The 17,238-nt window shown below is 63.4% G+C and overlaps 2 protein-coding genes across 6 annotated transcripts; one reads left to right on the forward strand and one right to left on the reverse strand.

The window, feature by feature from the left end:
• Nucleotides 1–162: 162 nt before the first annotated feature.
• Nucleotides 163–5,975, reverse strand: LOC125122013 (wiskott-Aldrich syndrome protein homolog 1-like). The gene is made up of 4 exons (XM_047770272.1): nt 5,895–5,975; nt 4,860–5,632; nt 4,529–4,607; nt 163–392 (listed from the first exon to the last, which is right to left on the reverse strand). The coding sequence occupies exons 1-4, from the start codon at nt 5,973–5,975 to the stop codon at nt 285–287; spliced, it is 1,041 nt and encodes a 346-aa protein (XP_047626228.1). The 3' UTR covers nt 163–284.
• On the forward strand, nt 5,298–16,405 carry BOK (BCL2 family apoptosis regulator BOK). Of its 5 annotated transcripts, XM_047774022.1 has the most exons (5): nt 5,298–5,420; nt 5,945–6,196; nt 8,453–8,581; nt 14,676–14,839; nt 15,703–16,405. In XM_047774022.1, the coding sequence occupies exons 2-5, from the start codon at nt 5,974–5,976 to the stop codon at nt 15,826–15,828; spliced, it is 642 nt and encodes a 213-aa protein (XP_047629978.1). In that variant the 5' UTR covers nt 5,298–5,420; nt 5,945–5,973; the 3' UTR covers nt 15,829–16,405. The 5 variants fall into 5 exon arrangements, with proteins under 5 accessions (XP_047629978.1, XP_047629977.1, XP_047629973.1 ...); XM_047774021.1 differs by lacking the exon at nt 14,676–14,839; XM_047774018.1 differs by lacking the exons at nt 5,298–5,420; nt 5,945–6,196 and having other exon boundaries at nt 7,218–8,581; nt 15,703–15,892.
• The last annotated feature ends 833 nt before the right edge of the window (nt 16,406–17,238 follow it).

Consider the following 17,238-nt stretch of genomic DNA (forward strand, 5'->3'; position numbering starts at 1 on the left):
TGGCACATGGAAATTCCTGGGCTAGGGGGTTGAATTGGAGCTGCAGGTGCTGGACCACAATCGTTAACTCACTGGGCAAGGCCAGGGATCAAACCCACATCCTCATGGATACTAGTCGGATTCGTTTCTGCCGAGCCACTACCCAGCACTGAATTCTTTAAGTCATAGACATGCATAATTTTTATTAAAATAGATAAGAATGCACAAAAATTGCATAAAAGTGGAAATGACTGTGCCAGGTGCCAATACCTACGCCAAGTAATTGGGAGCGTGAGGGGTTGAGGTCAAGGGGGGATCTGGACACACGGACTCAGACCAGCTTCAGCATCGAGTTTAAAGTCCTGGAAAAGCTCAGGCCTCTTCAGCGGGAAAAGCTGGACCAACTGCCAGGCCTATTTGGAGAAGAAAAAAGAAATGAAAATCTTATGAGCGTTCACAGAAATGGATTTTGAAAAGCACACCGGTCAGGAGCAAAGCTGGGGTAGCCAGTTCAAAGAGGCCCGCAGAGGCGGGGCGGGAGCCGCGGGGACAGGAGCCGCGGGGCCCTAACGTCCAAGACACAGCATCGCCCTTGCGTGGGAAGCATGTGTCCCAGCCAGTGAGAAGAGGCAGCTCGGCCAAACGAGCAAACCGCGGCCGCAGACGTTGCGGCACGGAGCCCACCGGCAACCGGCAGACCCGCGAGTTCATATCACGTTCACGTGTCGCAGGTCATGATGAGCCCAGGCGGTGTCACGTTCACCTGTCAGGTGGACACCCAACACTCTCTCGTCTGTAAACTCGGGTGCCGCCAGGGCAGGAGGCGGGATGTGGCTGGTCCGGTGACACCGGGGACATGTGAGGGGGCTGAAGGCCGGCCGGGGACCCCTCCCCTGGCTGCGCTGCCCTCTGGTCATGTGGGCTCCCAGGTACTTTCGCAAAAACCCTCCTGGCCTGGGCTCTGATGCGCTGGGAAGGATGAGCTCCTGCTGAAAGTACCCGGGAGGGGCTGGTCCAAGGAGCGCTCTGGGAGAACGGGACTCAGCGCCCCAAAGCCTGGGTGTGGCCTCTGTCCCCCGAGCCCCATCTGGTCATCCCCTGCTACTGCCGTGTCAGCAGAGCAGGGGCCACCGACACCCCCCAGGCAGCTTTTGGGAGCGGGGCCCCCACCCCAGGGGCCCAGCCCCTGCCCACAGCTCTCCTGAAGGGGCAGCGAGGGGCACATGTGGGACCTCAACCTGGCCGGGAGCTGCATGGGAACTGGGGTCCCTGTGCACCCCTTAGTCCCTGAGGGGAGACCCCAGGAGCCAGCCCACGGCAGCCCTGGTGTCACCTCCGGGACTCCCTCAGGCGCTCTGATCTGCACTGGCCCCAACCTCCCCAAGGCCAACTAAGCCCACCGAGGCCACTGGAGCCCTTTTTGGACCGGCCTCTGGGGCTCTTCAAAGTCTGCAGGGATCAAGGGCGCCCTGCGCTTTGGTCTGGATCTTGTCTCCCCATGGCTTCAGCCACCAGCGGCCACGCGTGGAACCGCCCTGAAGACAGGCCAGTTCCCTCCCCTGTCTTTTCTGGAGGCTCCGACCTCCTTGCAGGAGGCTGAGCACATAAGCTCCAGTCCCGCCAGAGCCGCCAGGGTTGGTTTTTCTGCTGCTTATAACGCTCCCCCCCACCGCTCCCGCCCAAAGCAAATGATTCGAGGACCCACTGAGTGGCCAGACCGGGACGGAACAGGGAGCCTGAGAAGGAGGAGCAGAGGGGCCTGAGGCTGGACCGAGCAGGACCCATGGACAGCCTCGTATGCCGACCCCGACTGGCCTCGATGGTTTGGGCCTCTGGGAAGGCAGACCTGGGGGAGCGAGGGGCACGGGTGTCACCCTTCTTGCAGGCTCCGCCCTCCTGGGCCACCTCATCCTTGGCCACCCCGGGGGGGACCTGCTTTGCACAGCGGGAGTGGGAAGATTTTGGTGCAGGTGGAGGGAGAGGCGGGGCGGGCGGGGGCTCTGAGCAGAGCTGTGAAGATCCAGGGAGGAGGCAGGGCCAGTGCAAAGGCCCCCAGGCTCAGAGTGTTTGCCTACTCGGAGGATTTGCAGTGCGAGGTGTGGCCAGAGCCCCAAGAGCAGGCAGGGAGAGGAGTGGCGCTGGCTTCACTTGGAGGGTGACGCAGTGTGGGGGCCGTGCATGGATGTACTGGGTTGGTTTTGAAAGGACACTCCATCCCAGAGCACAGGGTGGGCTGGAGCAGGTGGGGTTGGTGGTGGCAGAAGTGACTCCCTCTGGAGAAAGGAGAGGCTGCGCTGAAGGTCTGCCCCGCCTGCGACTCCCCAGACACAGGAGCCTGGCGACTGCTCATTAACCGTGCAAGTGGCTCACAAGACGGTGGGAGGCCCGTTCAGGAGGCCAGCCTCCCACCAGACCCTTGCCGGGACATACAGCCCGGCCTGTGGCCCGGAGGCCTCAAGTGAGCCCTGCACGTCCAGCCCCACCATCCACACCCGTCCACTCTGGCTGTTTGGTCCCCGCCAGGGCCAGGCTGGGGAAGAGACCTGCATAAGCTCTGGAGGCGCCACAGACGGTGTTTGGGGGGCCCTGGGCATTTGGCCCGGAGGAGGGGACATGCCCTTTTGCGCCTGTCCCTCTGCGTGGCCATGTGCAGCCGTGTCTGAGGTAGGTATTGCCACACACTGTCTGAATCCTCGGTCCCTGGGTTACCTACCCCTCTGCCCCCTAAACTGTGACCCACACGACGGACTCAGCTGATCTTTCTGGAAACCAGGATCCTCCCCCTGGTCACCCAAAAGGGCCTCATGAGCCCCGCCTTCACCCACGATGTCTGGGGAACCGACAAGGCCCTGTACCCATCCAGAGCCAGGGATGTGACAACAGCTTTGCACCTTCCCACGCCCAGCCAAGCTGGTTGAGAGCACGTGATAGAAGCTGCTGGCCCCAGGGCATCCCCAGGAGCTCCCTGGGAAGACTGGATTTGTAGGGCGTAGACAGGGACCTTTAGGCAACTTCTGCAATCACTCAGGGACAGCCTGTCTCAGGGTGAAGCCATCATGAAGGAGCACAGACAGACGCCGGATGGAAAGAAAGACTCCTGGATCCAGCCATGCCTGAAACCAGTCGATGTCTCCCTGGACTTTTTAGTCACATACATCACCAGTCTCCCCAGGCTCAAGCCCGACTGGGCTGGGGTCAGCACCGAGGCTCCTCACCAACGACACAGGGACCAGTGGGGTCAAGAGCAGGGCAGGCAGAGAGCGAACCTTGCAGAGGCAGACAGTCAGGGCCCGGGGGACTGGGGGAAAGTCCACGCACACTCTGGGAACTGGGACAGGGACTCGGCCTCGCCGTGACTCCTGGGAAGTCCCTTTCCCGTTCTGAGCCTCCATACTTCCACTGACAAAATACAGAAAACCCAGGGTTCCCACTGTGGCGCGGGAGATTAAGAATCTGACTGCAGGATTTCCGGTCGTGGTGAGGCAGAAATGAATCTTACCAATATCCAGGAGGGTGCGGGTTTGATCCCTGGCCCCGCTCAGTGTGTTAAAGATCGGGCTGAGCTGTGGTGTACGTCAGAGACACAGCTCAGATCCTTTGTTGCTGTGGCTGTGGTGGAGGCTGGCAGCTGCAGATCCAATCTGACCCCTAGCCTGGGAATTTCCATATGCTGCAGGTGCGGCCCTAAAAAGCAAAAAAAAAAAAAAAAAAAAAAAAAAAGGAAAGAAAGAAAGAAAGAGAAAAAAGACTCCAACTGCAGCAGCTCTGGTCACTGCAGAGGCAAGGGTTCAATCCCCAGCCCAGTGCAGTGGGTTAAAGATCCCACGATGCCGCAGCTGTTGATTGGATTTGACCTCTGGCCAGGGAACTTCCGACTTTGATGTGTCTGATTGTCACTATCGCTCACTTCAAAATATTTTGCAACTTCCCTCCTGATTTACTATTTATTGTTTGAAAGTATGATGTTGGAGTCCTCAGTGTGGCTCAGTGAGTTAAGACCATGACTCGTACCCATGAGGATGCGGTTTTGACCCCTGGCCTTGCTGAGTGGGTTAAAGGATCCAGCGTTGCCATGAGCTGTGGTGCAGGCCGGCAGCTGCCGCTCCCGTTGGACCCCTAGCCTGGGAACTTCCATATGTCACAGGTGTGACCCTAAAAAAAAAAAGCAAAAACAACAAGAAGTGTGATGTTTAACTTCTCAGCATTTGGAGGCTTTCTGACAGTTTTCCTATTGTTGAGTTTTAGTTTACTTTAATTCAGAGAGGACATACTTGTATGATTTCAATCTTTTGAGATTTGTTGACTTTATGGTCCAGGATATGGCCTATTTTGATTAACATCCTACACGTACATGGAAAGAGCATGTACTCAACAACGATTGAGTGAAGTGTTGCGTACCCGTGAATGGGGGCGAGTTGGTTCATCCTGTAATTTGAACCGTGTGACGTGGGTTTAAGGAGACGGAAACAGAGCGGAGGGGTGAAAAAGGGTGCCCAACAGATGCTCACAGAGCCACTTGATTGATGACGTGGCCTCTTCTCCAACTCACCAGAAAAACGAGGGCGCTTTCAGACAACAGTCGCAGGGCTCCTGGACCTTCATCCACTTGGAAGAAACGAGCTCTGACCCTACAAAGCATTCACAAGAATCAACCTGCGATCCATCACAGAGCTAAATGGGAATGGGAAAGGAAAACATGGCAGGATGGTCTAACGAAAAAACACCAACCATAAGAAGGAAGACTGCAGTCGGACTTCATGGAGAAAACTGCAGCTCAACATAAGCAGCAGCAAACCCCAGAGTTGCAGGAGATAACCGCAGTGTCTTCAATACAAGGCAAGTCCGAGTATCCACCCACAGCAGCCAGCCCCGGGTCAGACCTGGAATACAGTACGCAGTCGATAAAGGAACCTCCGCGAATCAGTACGGTAATGGAGCCGCCTGTGAACCCAGGCGGCTGGCGCCAAAGCTGGGTGCTAATCACTGGGCCCGTGGCCCTTCTTGAGTGCATACCGGGAACTCGCTCGGCCGTCCTTAAGCCGGGAGGCGGCGGGGGAGCTCTGGCCGCGGCTCCGCCCCAGGATTGCCTTTCCCTTAGAAGGCAAAGCCCCAAGCCTCGCCTCTCGCCGGCGGAAAGTTGCGCTGGGCCGTCTGCGCTCCCCTCGCCCCCGACGACGCCGCCGGAGCCCCCGAGGCCCCGCGCACTCCGCGCTCCAGCCGGCTCAGGCGTGTACAGGGCGGGCGCCGGGGCGGGGCGCGCGTACTCGCCGGTTTGAATGGAAGGATCCAGATCGGCGGAGACGGCGGCCAGCACATCCTGAAGCCAGCACTCCTCCCCGGCCCCTGCGCCCGCGACATGCGGCGGGAGAGCTGAGCAGGGCGGGCCGCGCCATGGGAACGGCGAGGCGGGGGACAACCATCCAGGACGGCGAGGCGCAAAGGTGGGTGAGGTGGGTGGCTTGGGACGCGGGGGCGGCCTAGGGTTCCCGCTGCCGCCCGTTGGGAGCACGATGGGCTGCGCCCCCCACCCACTCCGCCGTCGCCTGCGCACTGGTCTTTCAGCGCGGGCGCTGCGGCCCCAGAGCGAATCGCCATTTCCCCGGGGTCCTTCCGAGCCCTGGCAGCCGCGGGGATCGTGTGATTGAGCTCGGATCTAGGAGAACGCGACCCCGTGCTTTTAAAGATTTGCGGCGCAAACAGGAACGCTTCCCCGCAGCTGGCCGCAGCCCTCCCCAGGGCCGCGCGCTGCCCGGCTCCCTGTGCGCCCCGGCCCGGCGCGCCGCTGCCCGCCCTCCTCGCGCGGCGGGCCTTCGCCTCCGCCCTCCGGACCGGAACGGGGCGGCGGGGCGGCGGGGCGGCGGGGCGGCGGGGCGGCGGGGCGGCGGGGCGGCGGGGCGGCGGGGCGGCGGGGCGGCGGGGCGGCGGGGCGGCGCGGCGGGCGCGTCTGAGCGCTGTGTGTCCGCAGGTGCGGCGCCCCCCGCCCGCGTCCCCGCCATGGAAGTGCTGAGGCGCTCCTCTGTCTTCGCCGCCGAGATCATGGACGCGTTTGACCGCTCGCCCACCGACAAGGAGCTGGTGGCCCAGGCCAAGGCCCTCGGCCGGGAGTTCGTGCACGCGCGGCTGCTGCGCGCCGGCCTCGCCTGGAACGCGCCCGAGCGCGCCGCGCCCGCCCCCGGCGGCCGTCTGGCCGAGGTGTGCGCGGTGCTGCTGCGTCTGGGTGAGTGCGGGGGCGGGGGACCTCAGGCCGCCCCTTCCGAGCTGGTTGGCGGGGCAGGGCCAGCTGCGCCTCGGGGTGCAGCAGGCCCTCCACCGGCCCGCCCACCCGGTGACCGCGCCAGGCCCCGGCCCTGCCAGCCTCGGGGGCAGAGAAGGGCTGGCCCGGCTCCTGGAATAATCTAGAGCACAAGGCAGGTCTCCTCAGGCCCCCTCAGGCTGGCCTGCGCACCCGCCACAGACCTCCCCGAGTTGGCCTGCTCAGCCCAGGTTGCAGGCACCCTGGCGGTACAGGATAGAAAGCTCCGTGAAGAATCCTGTTTTGGTGGCCGAACTTCCACAGTGACCCTTGTACTCAGCGGGGCACAAAAATCCTTTGCCAGACCACGTGTCCTGATGTTTGTTTTGGAAAATAGGTCCTTACAGCAGCGACTGGCTGAAGGGCTGCCCTGCCTCGTCTTTTCTCTCGGTTTGGAGGAAATTTAGGAGAGCTGAACCCACCGGGCGGCTGGGGAGCCAAAATCCCACCTAGATGGCTGGTCGTGTAGACGAGGCGGGCCCTTGATTCTGGACTCACATGCAACCCAGTAACTGTCTCCATCTCCCCCAAGGACCCCGGGGAGGGAGGGACAGCCCAGCTGACTCAGCCAGTCCTCGCCACCCACCTCGGACCCTCGTGTGCGAGGCTTCCACGCCGGAAGTGTGCACCTGGGGGGGTGGCCTCCTGGATGGAGCCCTGACGGAGTGGCTCTCCAGGCGGACTGTGGGGCGAGACTGTCCCAGGACCCAGGTTGGGTGAAAGAGGGTGCTTGCCTCTTCTCAGGCCCGTACGGGTGTTTGCTTGTTCCTGTGTTGTGGGGACCTGGGAGCAGGGCTGTGTAGACCTGGCCTGCCCAGGAGTGTGTTGGGGAGACACACAGATGCCGTAGGGGCATTGCAAAGGGCCCCCAGGAGGGTGGTAACCTGCCCAGGCCTCGGGGGGGGTGGGGGGATCTCTAGTACTGAAAGCAAGTGGGGTTTGGGCTATCAGCCAAAGGTCTGGAGCCTGGACTCCCGTGAGTCAGCACCGGTCCAGCTGTGGGCACGTGGGGGGCGCGTTCTCGAGGGCCCTGGAGAATGTCGTCTCCTGGCCGCCTCTTCACAGCCCTTCCCCAGGGTCTGGCCTCGCTGGGGCTCCGTCGGGGCCAGGTGGCTAAGGGGGCCGGGAGGGAGAGGGCTGGACCCCCAGAGCATTCACCTCTTGTCCGCCGCGTCTGCCCTGCCCTCGCAGCTGCTCATTGTGAGCCTCTGTGTGGCCTGGTGCTGCCCCCTGGCCCCTTGTCAGCAGATGCCCAGCTCCTAGAGCAGTGGAAACAGGAAGAGGCCCTGGGGCGGTCCCGTGAGCAGCCTCTCGGGGCCAGTCCCCAGGAGACCTGGGCATCAGTGTGTGGGAACGGTCAGGCCAGCCCTGAGAAGTTCCGTGCCACCTCCCCAGCCTTGCCTCAGCCCTGCTCTGCTTCCAGATCTTGGTTAGTTAGATGGAGTGCAGCTGGCCCCAGGGGTGCCGCGGCGCCCGGATCCCTGGGACCTCCAGTCGGAAGCATTTCCCTGTTTGCTTTGGCAGAGCCCCGCTGGGCCAGGGGACCAGGGCTGAGCAGAATTCCTGCACGTGGCTGTGGGGGCACTGCAGCGAGCACGCGCACAGATGGGCTTTGCCAAGAGTGGCCGCCCCACCCGGACGCCCCTGCTTGGCACTGGGGGCCCAGGCTTGACCCTGGGCGGCGCCAGTGGCCCCAGGCTGTGGCTCCACTCCCCGGTTCACAGAATGGTTCTGGGGCCCGAATGGGGAGCCCCTCTGAGGCAGCCGCTGGGCTCCCTGCTTGTGTGGGATTGTTGGCACCTGTGTGGGGTTGCTGGCACGGGCCCTGCCCATGTGTTGGGCTCTGGCCGCCTGCCCATCAGACTGTCGCCCGCCCGCCCGGGCAGCTTGCTGTGGGCTGTGAGTCACCGATCAGGCATGGCTGGGGTTCCCGCCCCACCAGCCCAGCCGGCTCTGCCCGGAGCAGGATTGGGGGCGGCTGGCTTGTCAGAAGGGGCAGGCCCCAGAGGCAGATCAGGGGTGTCCACTGCAGCTTTCTGCTCTCGTCCCCAGGGGTGTGGGGGTGGTGTCAGTGGAGTGAGAGTGTGAGAGGCTCGGGGGTCAGGGATCAGGCTGGGTCCGTATGGGACAGGGCCCCAGCTGTGAGGGGACCACCTCTGACGCGCCCATGTGACCGCATAGCGGACGAGCTGGAGCTGATTCGGCCCAGTGTCTATCGCAACGTGGCCCGCCAGCTGAACCTCTCCCTGCAGTCCGAGACCGTGGTGACCGACGCCTTCCTCGCCGTGGCGGCCCAGATCTTCTCTGCAGGTAGGCCTGGGTACCACGCCCAGGTGCCCACAGCACCGGCACGCCCAGGGTCTGTGGGGCAGGGCGGGGGCTGCAGCACTGGTGGGCTCAGGGGGCGCTGCATGGCGTCCTCCGGCGGGACACACCAGCCTGGAAGTGGGACTTGATCAGTGACAGGTGGTGCCTCCCCAGTTGGGCAGCTGGCATAGGCCTCTCGAGCAGTTCTGGCCAGGCATTAGCCAGGGCCGCAGTGACCTGAAGTCCCGGCTGGGGTGCGTGGCCCTGGCAGCCAGTTGGTGCTGGCTCTGGGCTGGAGTCGGGCCGGGCTGTCCTGCACATTTTTTTTTCTTTTATCTTTTTTTCTTTTTAGGGCTGCACACGCGGCATGTGGAGGTTCCCAGGCTAGGAGTCTGATCGCAGCTGCAGCTGCTGACCTGCACCACAGCCACAGCCACGCCGGAACCGAGCTGCGTCTGCGACCTACGCCACAGCTCATGGCAACACTGGATCCTGAACCCACTGGGCAAGGCCAGGGATCAAACCCACAACCTCATGGTTCCTAGTGGGATTCTTTTCCGCTGCGTCAGGACAGGAACTCCCTGCACATGTCTTGCACGTGGTCCATGGGGTTTGGGCTTCTCGCAGTGTGGTACCAGGTGCCAAGTAGCCTGGGTGGGCACTGCTAGACTCTTGTGACATAAGAAGTCACACCGTCGCCATGCTGGAGGCTGTTGGTCAGAGGCAAGTCGCTGAACAGCCCCACGTCAGCTGAGGCTTATCCACCAGTGGGAGTCCCTGGAGTTCCCACTGTGGCTTAGCGGTAACAAACCCAACTAGTATCCACGAGGACTTGGGTTCAGTCCCTGGTCTCACTCAGTGGGGTGAGGATCTGGCGTTGCCGTGAGCTGTTAGAGGTCACAGATATGGCTCGGATCCTGTGCTGCTGTGGCTGTGGTATAGACGGGCAGCTGCAGCTCCAATTAGACCCTTAGCCTGGGAACTTTGATGTGCTGTGGGTGCGGCCGAAAAAGACAAACAGACAAGACTGGTGGAGCGGCTCACAGAGACGTCTTCGGGGAACAGTGACACACGGGTCTCGCCTGGCTGGCCCACGGTCACCTGAGAACTTCCTAGAGCCTTCATCTATGCCCTAGGAGAAGATCTGCCCCTGCCACCTCCCTGCCCCCGCCCTGTCCCCGTGCCCTCCCCTGGGGTTCAGCTCCTGCTGTCCTGTTCCGTCTGCACACCTGCCTCCAGGCTCCTCCAAGAATCCAGGACTCGTCCCCCCAAACCCTTCTTGTTCCCATATCCCCTCCTGGGGACCCTCCTGGGCTCCTGGTGGCCTACAGACCCCATCACCCCACCTGTGACCTTGTGACACCCTATGCTCTGCGTGTCCCCCTCACTCCTGTGTCCTGGTACGTAGCAGGTGCCCGGTGCTGCCGGCCGTCCGGAGGCCCAAAGCCTCAGCCACAGTGCGGTGCCTGTCCCATCCGCCCGTCCCACAGGTGCTTCCCCAGCACCGCCCCGCACTGCCCGGCCAGGGGTCTCTGTGACGAACGGGGGGGCTGGGCCTAGCCCCCAAGAGAGGGAGCTCGGGGACCCCAGAGCCAGAGAGTTCTGGGGCTTCGGGGAGGGGCCCCGGGCAGCAGGGTGTCTGCCCCGACCAGGACCAGCATGGGTCTTGGCACCCCCTTCTCCTTTCCTCAAACAGCAGAGCAGGGCCTGGGGGCTGGGGGTGGGGCTGAAGAGGCAGCAGGTCTGTGGAGAACCCCCCCACCCAAGAAGAAAGGAGGCATCGGGCCGAGGCCCCCAGCCTCTCCCCAGGGGGACCTCCCTGGGTTGTGGCCAGTGGGGCGGAGATGCAGGACCCAGCCCCTCAGGCCACACCGGTCAGCACTGACCTCCAGCGGGGACACCCGGGGGCAGGGGCACGGGCTCCCCTGGGGCGTCTGACTGTCCTGGCCTGGGCCTGGGGGTCCAGGGGTTCGGCAGCCCTTGGGGCGCTGGTGGGGGAGGCAGTGAGTGGGGCCCGGGAGACAGGCGGGTCGCGGCTGGCCTCCTGGTCCCTGGCCTGGCCTGAAGCTGGGCGCGTGGGTGGCCGCCCGCGTCTGTCTCCGGGCTGGCGCACTGGCGGCTGGTTTACGAGCCGAGGGCTGGCTTTAAAAGGAAGGGTCACTGCCGAGAAGGCAGCTCTGGACGGCTGCTGGTTGGGACTGAGCAGGGAGGGGGGCCGGGCCCCAGAATCAGGGTGTGTGGGCAGGGGACAGAGGGCGGAGGCTGGGACAAAGGCCTCAAGCCCGCCCGCCCAGCTTGCTCAGTGCAGGACAGGCCGGAGGTGCTGCGGTTTCTGGGCCGAGGCAGGGCCTGGGGCAGGGCTGGGGGCGGTGGGGAAGAGGCCTGTTGCCATGAATGGGCACAGGGCACGGGCGGCTTTTTTCACTTGTAGAGAGTTGAGTTTAAATCTCGTGATTTTCGTTGGAAACTGGAGCCGGACCCACTTCTGTGTTCAGGAATCTCTAGCTCACCCAGGTGCCCCCACCACCCGTGACAGCCTCCACACCCCACCTGCCCCCTGGCGCTTTGGGGTGCCCCCTGCCTCATGGGCTGTGTGACCTGCCCGTGGCTTCTTGAACTCTCTGGACCTCACAGTCACCCGAAAGGGGGCAGGAGCAGACTCCAGGGAGTGTAGGGTCGCGGTCCCACTGCCTTCTGCTACTGACCGGCTCTCAGACCTTCCCGTGACCAGCTGTGGCTGCCCCCACCCCTGCTTCTGGTCCCCCCAGGTCTCCCCTCCATGCCTTGTTGGTCCCAGGCTTCAGGGACCCGGGACCCTCTGCCACTAGTCCAGCTCCAGCCCTCAGGTGCCCGCTGGCCTGCCCTCTCTGCCCGCAGCCTCTCCTGGCAGCCGGGCCCTGCAGCTGGCCCCAGGCTGGACCTTCCTCCCCCTGCCTCCTGTCCGGCCCCTCCCTGCTTGGCTGTGGTGTGGGCAGCTCAAGGGCCACAGTGCAGGGCTCGGGGGTGGCCTCGTTTGAAGGGGGAGGCTGCTTTTGGCTGGAGAGGCTTCTCAGCTCCCTTCAGTGGAAAAACTGAAAGTTGGCAGGTATTTTCGCTTTTTTCTTCTTATTACAAGAGCAAAACATTTTACAACAGAAAGATCAGAAAATACACAAAGAACCCTTAGAAATCAGCACTAAAACTAAAAGACAGTGTCGTCTAAAAGCGAGCAAAGGATCTGACTAGACCTCTGCTCGAGGAAGACGCGAGAATGGCCAGTGCGATGCGGAAAGTTGCTCAGCCCATCAGTCGTCAGGGGAGACTCACTCCCTCGAACCGCAGCGGGGTCCCACCTCGCGCCCCGGGCGGCGGGAGCCAAGCCGTGGGTGTGAAGAGCATCCGCACCAGCCTCTCGGAGGGTTCGGCTGGCGAGTCGCGGCAGGACCCGGCAGTTGGCTCCTCGGGACTAACCCGGGAGAAGGGAAGGCCTGCGCTCCGGCGTTCGGAGCCGCGCAGCCGTCGCAGCCGACCCGGCCCACGACCCGGATGTGCGAATCCCGATGGGGGTCCCGCCGCGCGTGGTCCATCCACTCGGAGGAATGTCATTCAGCCAGAGGAGGGAACGAGGTGCCGCCGGGCGCCACGCGGGGCAGGGGGAGCCCTGGAAGTGTTTTGCCAGGAGAAAGCGCAGACACAGAGTGGCCCTTCCTGTGTGGCTGAGCCCTCCGGTGCTGTGTCCAGAGCAGGTAAATCCCTGGTGACGAGGTGGGCCAGAGGTTGGGGGCAGCGTGACCCGGGCTGTGAAAACCAAGCTGGCTGTAGGACAGGGTCAGCTTGCTGAAAACCCCGGCTCTCGCTGGAAACAGTGGACTCGCGGTGGTGAAACTGTGTCTCCGTGAAACATGCAGAACACAGAGCCAAGGAAAAGAGGCGTTACCTGAGCCCCCGGCCCGCCCCCGAGACCACCCTGCTGGCACCTTCCAGACCAGTGCTCCACTCCAGCCAGAGCAGGGCTGTCGCACAGCTCACCTCTCCACGCGGGGCCACGGCGCCTGTTGGCTCCCTCCCATCTCATGGCAGGTCCTCAGGACCTCCTCATGCTCCTCGCGCCCCCAGCCCACGGTGCACCTGCCCCTGGTGGGCCTGGGGACCGGCTGGGTGGCAAGCCTGTGGGTGCCACGGGCACAGCCGTGAGCAGCACAGAGCCCACCCCCTGGGCCAATGCCCCACGGCGGCTGGAAGAGGGGAGCGTGGCGTGAGGGCCCGTCACCGGGACCCGCCTCCCTCACGCCTGAAGGGCACTTGGCGGGACCTGGGGCAGCGCCCTGGGTGCAGGAGCAGCGAGGCCGGGGGCCGGCTCGGGGGCCTCAGACTTGGATTTATTTTGAAAGAGAAGGGAACTGACAGTAATAGGAGCGTTCTAAGTAGGGGAAGGACACGGCCTGAACGTCGGGGGGGGGGGAATGTGTTAAATTTTCTTTCATTGAGGGGAGGTTCAGATACAGTGAAGTGTGCAATTTGGCGGCATTTAGCACGTCTGCAACATCGTGCAGCTACCGCCTCTCTGGGTTTTTGTCACTGAGGAGAACACCCATGCCCGTTAAGCTGTCCCCAGCCCCGGGCGACCCCAGGTCTGCTTGCTGTCTCCGTGGATCTGGCAGCTCTGGACGCTCACGTGAACGGGCTCGGACGATACGTGCGGTCTGCGGAGGCGGCTGCTGTTACTGAGTGTGAGGTTCCGAGGTCCAGTGGCCTGTCGGTGCTCCACCCTCTCTGGGGCCAGGCTCCGCTGTAGGATCGACCACAATTGCTTTTCCAGTCACCGTGGGTTGATTTTGTCACGGCTGAATCCTCATGGCAGGTGTCGATTCGCACTGACTCGGGCTGCTGTAACCCGCGGCTCTGGCTGCGGTGTGCACGTGGGTTGAAGGGCACTTGTGGTCTGTGTGCACAGCGTCTACAGGCACCGCCCTTCAAGGACTGTCGCTGGGCCCGTGTGCTTTGTGTTGCCAGGGTCCCTGCACCTGTCTTTGCCATGCAGTTAGGAGGCTGCAGGCTTACCTGGATCCTCGCGTTGCCACTTTGAGGTTTTTGTAGGGTTTTTTTTGTCTTCTTAGGGCTGCGCCTGTGGCATATGGAGGTTCCCAGGCTACGGGTCAAATCAGAGCTGTAGCCCCTGGCCTGCGCCACAGCCACAGTGACGTGGGATCCTTCACCCACTGGGTGAGGCCGGGGATTGAACCTGCGTCCTCAAGGATACTAGTCAGATTCGTTTCCACTGAGCCAGGACGGGAACTCCGCCACTTTGAGTTTTGAACCTGATAGACTCCATATCTCGTTTGAATGAACACTTCTTTGACGACAAATGAGGATAAGCATTTTCATCTGTCTGGTGTGGTAGTTTGCATATTTTTCTTTGTGAATCGGCTGTTCATATTCTGTGCTCGTGTTTCTTTTTGAAGGTTTCCCTTTTTTTCTCATTGGTTTATAAAATCTCTTTGCATGTGAAGGAAGCTTACACAAGTCACAGGTGTGCTTCCCCGCATGTCGCCGTCTGTCTCTTCTCCCAGGTGAGCTCCGACTCGGTTCTACCTTCGGTAGCTTAGGGGCTCAGGAGGGATGTTCCTCCCAGGGCTTTAGCGTCTTTATTGGGAAACGTCCGGTTGTCCTCTCGGCTGTGCAGGGGACAGACAAGCCAGGTGTGGGTGCGTCTCCTAGCTGCTTCCTGTTCCTCGCATCTGATGCCCAGTCAGCGCCCTCGACCCTCTCAGCCCCCTCCGCCCGACTGCCTTTCTGTTCCATCGTGTCCTCCAGCGGATGGTGGGCTGGGCAGGGTCATCACGAGGCTCTGGCACAGGTGTGCAGGTGCACAGGTGTGCAGGGGTGGAATCTCCGCCCAAGAACTAGCCGTGAGGGTGGGCAGGACTGACCCGCAGCCAGTGGTGGCCGGGACATGCACAGGCAGTCAGCTGACTGAGCACCGTGGGTCGTGGCTGCCCTTGCGTGCAGACCCCAGCCATCAGCGGGGTGGCAGGGCCATGGCCCAGAAAGGCACAGCCCTGTCATGTGACCCTGCGGGCTGGGCTCTGCTGACCAGCATCCGTCTCTCTCCCCGCAGGCATCACGTGGGGGAAGGTGGTGTCCCTGTACTCAGTGGCTGCGGGGCTGGCAGTGGACTGCGTGCGGCAGGCCCAGCCCGCCATGGTCCATGCCCTTGTCGACTGCCTCGGGGAGTTTGTGCGCAAGACCCTGGCGACCTGGCTGCGGAGGCGCGGCGGATGGGTGAGGGGTGTGGGATGCAGGGGGGCCTGGCAGGGGCAATGGCTGGGTGCCTGCTGTGTGGGAGTCAGAGGAGGGGACCCAGGATCGGGGGGCGAGCCGGGCTGCCGGGTCCAGGACTCCACTGCTGGCCTGTCCCTGGCACCTCCTGAGCCAGAGACAAACCCGCTGCCCCCTCATGGGGTTGGGCGTCAGTCATGCTCTTCCACTGTCCCCGTGTCCCCAGCCTCCTGCCCGGCCACCTGCAGCAGAGCTGGCTCCTCCTCTGAAGTGGGTGGTGGGCGGAAGTGTGGGACGCACGCTGGCTGAGGGGACAGAGTGCAGCCCAATGCCAAGGGTGGGGCCCTGGGCGGAGGGCGGGGGCAGGGTCTGGGTCTCCTCTGGAGGTGGCGCTGGGCGTGGAGGTGGCGCTTCTGGGATGACTCACGCCTCGGGCATCCCTCCGGCCCTGCGGCCTTCCTGCCCCGGAGCCCGGCGGGGGCTGGTCCCCACGTGGCCGAAGGTCAGGCCGCAGGGTCCCGCCGCACGTGTTAGCAGGACTAGAAAGAAACAAGGAAGTAAGGAGGGCCGCTTGGGCTTCTGGAAAGCTCCCCTTCTGCTCCTGCTCCAAGGGACCTGTCCTTTCCTGGCGCCCGCACAAGGACGCTGGGGTGTTTGTAGCTGCCCTGGCGGCCGGGAGCGGGGCCAGCGGGCTTCCCTCCTGCCTCAGTGTCCTGCCCGTGGCCCCTGGCGCCTCCCCCCTCCGTGAGCCGGGAACTGGGCCTCCTGCTGGGCCACAACCTTCCCTAAGGGCTGACCCGCGATCAGGGCGCCGGGGCCACCACTTCTCAGCCTCACACTGACTGTCCCCCTCCCCCCCGCCGCAGACGGACCTTCTCAAGTGCGTGGTCAGTGCCGACCCCGGCCGCCGCTCCCACTGGCTCGTGGCCGCGTTCTGCAGCTTCGGCCGCTTCCTGAAGGCTGCCTTCTTCCTGCTGCTGCCAGAGAGATGAGCCGCGGGCCCCAAACCAGCAGCTGCCCCTCGGAGCCCCGGGTCCAAGCTGGACGCCCTGCCCCGAGCCCCTCCTCCCCAGACCCAGGCCCTCTGGACGGGGAGCGGGGGGCTTCCCTGGGCCTGGAGCTGGACTTCGGTGCCGACAGGTCCCCCACTGCCCCCTCCCCTGGAACCCTTGCCTGCACACTGCTCTTTAGAGCAGTGTGTCAAGGTCGCCTCCCAGGCCCCAGAGGAATGGCGCAGGGCCCCAGCTGTCACCTGACACCGGCGCCTGTCTGTTAGGAAAGCCACCTCAGGGCACGCGGTGGCCTGGGACCTTGTGGGCAGGGGCCCGGATGTCTGGCCTGAAGGTGACTCTGGCTTGGCCAAGGCCAAGTAGCTGTGGGGTCGGTCTTAGCGACCGTGCAGAGCATGAGGCCAGGCGGTTGCCAAATCCACCATGGAGGGCGCGTGTGCCCCGTGCACGGCGGGGCCCTGCGGCGGCAGGGACCTTAGAACAGAAAGCCCGTGACCGAGAAGCACAGTGTGTGTGTTCGATCCCAATAAAGTTCCGTGGCGATGGAGGGTGGACCCCAGCTGCTTCCCTGTGCCTGTCCTGCGACCACCAGGGCGTGGGCAGAGGGCGGGCGGGCCAGCATGGGCACACGGAGCACAGACGAACCCGGCACTTCCCTGACGCGGGCAGCCTGGGCTCCCCTGTCCCAGGACAGCACGCCCGCACAACCTCATGGACACTCCCACATGCACACACGTGTGCCCACACACATGCACGCGCACACCTGTGTACACAGCCACACGCGCATGCACACACATACCCACGTGTACGCACCAGTGCACACCAGCAGCCCTTCCCTCCACACTGCCCCCATGTGCCCCTGGCAGAGCCACCCCTGCTTTCTGAAGCAGGGACAGTCCCCTTGGGGCCCCCCTGCCTCCAGCAGGCCACAGGCGCAGGGCTGGGGGGGTGGCCTCTCTCAGCCCCGCTTCCCTTTGTGTGTGATGCAGGTAGGGCCTTCCCGCCCAGCCTGGTGACGCGACCGAAGCTGAGGCTTTCCACGCACAAGGTGTAGTCCCCACCCCCGTCCCTCAGCTCCGGGGCCTGGTGCCCCCAGAGGCCACAGGCCTCAGCTTCCTCCCCCGCCTGCTCTGTCACATCCTGCCCAGGGCCCCACGGGACTGGACCCCAGGGCGCTCCTGGTGGGAAGGAAGGAAGCCAGCAGAGGGGGCGGGGGAGGAGGGGTGGTGGCGCTGGCCTGGTTGCTGTCACTGGGGTCAGTCCCGCGGTACATTTCCAGCGTGGGAAAGTGATGTTGGGCCCCACCGAGGCTCCGAAAGGCAGCGGGGTTAGAGCAGCGGTCAGTCTCCGGGTCCGAGGTTCCGTGGAGGAGGGTTTCCAACGGCAACAAAA

Source organism: Phacochoerus africanus, chromosome 3, assembly GCF_016906955.1.
Source record: "Phacochoerus africanus isolate WHEZ1 chromosome 3, ROS_Pafr_v1, whole genome shotgun sequence".
NCBI classification, from domain to species: Eukaryota; Metazoa; Chordata; class Mammalia; order Artiodactyla; family Suidae; genus Phacochoerus; species Phacochoerus africanus.